Source organism: Bradysia coprophila, unplaced genomic scaffold (assembly GCF_014529535.1).
Source record: "Bradysia coprophila strain Holo2 unplaced genomic scaffold, BU_Bcop_v1 contig_358, whole genome shotgun sequence".
NCBI classification, from domain to species: domain Eukaryota; kingdom Metazoa; phylum Arthropoda; class Insecta; order Diptera; family Sciaridae; genus Bradysia; species Bradysia coprophila.
Window position 1 is genome coordinate 3587330 of NW_023503616.1, and position 2922 is coordinate 3590251.

The 2922-nt window shown below is 36.7% G+C and overlaps 1 protein-coding gene across 1 annotated transcript; it reads right to left on the reverse strand.

The window, feature by feature from the left end:
• Positions 1–762: 762 nt before the first annotated feature.
• LOC119081253 (cytochrome P450 4C1-like) lies at positions 763–2407 on the reverse strand. Its single transcript, XM_037189987.1, has 2 exons — positions 1018–2407; positions 763–962 (listed from the first exon to the last, which is right to left on the reverse strand). Exons 1-2 carry the CDS (start codon positions 2330–2332, stop codon positions 781–783), a joined length of 1497 nt encoding a protein of 498 aa, XP_037045882.1. The 5' UTR covers positions 2333–2407; the 3' UTR covers positions 763–780.
• Between the last annotated feature and the right edge of the window lie 515 nt (positions 2408–2922).

Consider the following 2922-nt stretch of genomic DNA (forward strand, 5'->3'; position numbering starts at 1 on the left):
TGCATTGACTTGCATTGACAATCGATGTGGCTATGTCACATACTGATGACAATGATGATCTTTGTGCAATGTCTTTTAGACTGAAAGACTTTTGATTTAAATGACAAACTAAATATAAACCTACAAAAGAATCTGCGATGCTACCGTAACTCATTCGAATTCTTCGTTCGATGGGTGCGTTCGCGAGGTTTGCGCGTATGTATTCTGCAATTTACTGCTGCAATAATTTAATTATAAATTCATTCAAACTCAAATTTAGTGTGCAGTAATGAATGAATGTTCATTATTGATGCAGTGATTCAATTTTAGGTACCCACTTTACTTTTCATGGATGTAGTTTTAATAGATCACTAAAAGGGACAAATGTTGTCACGTTTTGAAAAGAGCTGGTAATGAATGTCATTTCTCTTTTCAGCGATTAGGGTTGTTTATAAATTATGTATGTCACTGTAAGGCGGGATGGGTAACAGGTTGTGGAAACCGGGAAGCGAAACGGGAAAACCATTGTTTGCGGATTTCAAATTGTCTATCTTTCTATAAGGAAACGGGAAAACCATTCTTTGCGGATTTAGTTTGTACCATTGCCGAATACAGTCACTTTGCGGAAATTTTTGCAATGGGCAAACCATCACAAAAGACGATGATATCGTGACTGGTTCTGATGAATTAGTATACAACTAGGAATCGTCGATACTGGTGGTTAGTTTTTCAATATATTGTTAAATTATTAGAGGTTCAAGTTCTTGCACAAATTCAATTATATAAAGAAGTCCAAATATTTCATTTATTTCGCCTCTCCAATTTCACTTTCATTCCATTATATGATTTAAGTATTAGTTCTCGCATTAAAAACAAGTCCTCCCTTTTTTCGACTGAATTCAATTTGAATCTCCTAATAATTGAACTCAAAACTGATTTCTCCTCATACATAGCAAATTTTTGTCCAATGCAATTTCTGGAACCTAGCAAAAAAAAAAACGTGTATTTGATTCGTTAAGTATTCAAATGGTATCTAACCTGCCGAAAACGGAATATAAGCAAACGGGTTCCGTCCTTCTATGTTGTCTGGTAAAAATCGATCAGGATCGAATTTCTCTGGATCAGGGAAGAATCTCGGATCGCGATGCAAATAGTACACCTGAATCGTCACAGACGTTCCCTTCGGAATGAGATATTCATCCAGTTGTACATCTTCACTCAAAATTCTACCTAACGTGGGAACCGGCGGGAAAATTCGCATGGACTCTTTGATTACTCGTTCCAAATACTTCATTTCGTTTAGATCAGCAAGAGTAGCCGGACGATCTGTTCCATTAAAAATGCTATCGATTTCATGAAAAACTTTCTCTTGCACATCTGGATAGCAGCCAAGGATGTAAAGCGTCCAAGAAATGCCAGACGCCGTCGTATCGTGACCTTCAAACATAAATGTATCGACTTCTTCACGAATGTCCTGATCAGTTAGTAAATGTTTATTCTCGTTGGCATCTAGGAGTAAGTCCAAGAACGCTTGTCTCTTTGGTACTACGACACCTTTTCGCTGGTTTTCCAATCTTGTTTTCTTACGGTTTTCGATCACATCCTTTGTAAAGCTATGCAAAATTTGTAGACAGTGGTAGAACCGTTTGCCGGTCGATGTTATTTTGTATATGAATTCAGGGTGTAAATATGGACGAACGAATCGGTGTAAGATTAGTTCACTGATTTCATATATTGAGCTGACGTATTCGCTTTTTTGTTGGCGTTGGACATCTATCGAAATGCCCATTGCAGCTTCACTAATGATGTCTAGCGCAGCATTCGTTATGAACGTTTGAATATTGAATACTTCACCAGTGTTCGCTTTCTCATTTAATTTTTCCACCAGAACTGCAGACTTTTCATTGAAAATTTCACAAAAACTCTGCAGTATACTAAAGTGGAATGTCGGCGTAATAATTTTTCTGTGCTTAAACCATTTCTCTCCGTTCGATATCAATAAACCATCACCCAACCAAATTTTAACAAAATCATAAATTCTTGATTTTTCCATATTTTTACTTGAACCGATCACTTTTTCAACGTATTCTGCCTTACGAATTATCACATCGGGGCTAGGTCCGACCCAAATGCGATTGATGTATGGATATTGTTTTGAGTTTTCGTGAATAACATTAAAAATGCCTTTCCTATCAATTCCAAAGAATTCGTACGATGTGCCAATCAATGGGTAAGCTTTCTTGCCAGGTATTTTGTCAATTAGTTCAATTAGTCTAGCTCTCTTTTTGTACCATTGTAGCACCGGCACAGCCGACAATATCAGCACAACAAACATTACAAGATAAGTAATCATTTTTTGTATTTGAAATGCAGTCTTCAACGATTAAAACTCAACTGATAAATATTGCTGTTCTTCGTTTAGCTGCTATATCATGAAGCTTTTATACTCGAACGCCTTGAATGAGATAAATGTATACGAAGACCTGTGCGATCGGTTTCGGTTGACCGAGAAAAACCCGACAAAGTCTTAAAGATGAGTATGTTATGTTCAACAAGTAAGAAAGTACGTCCAGCTGAATCTATTGAGTAATGACTATGTAAGCGCCGCTCGTTTGTAATGTATACTCTTTAGCATTACTCGTAAATTAATACACCCTTGGAGTAAACACTATTTTAGAGAACCAGTGGTGCTGAAACTGGACAGTGTATCATACATCATTGTAAAATACTGTAAAAACAAGTCCATACAAAAGTTACTCTATTCGGCAGTTATCGAAGTGTGTTGGTTCCGCCCATTTTGTCTTGATTTGTATCGTTTTGGTCCGCATATAATACAAGCTACGTGTTAATCCTCTGAATAACAATTTGTTACAAATGTTGTCACAAATCTACAAGGTTCTCGCGAATTAGTTTTGGCATTACGTTTATTTAAGATATACCTGT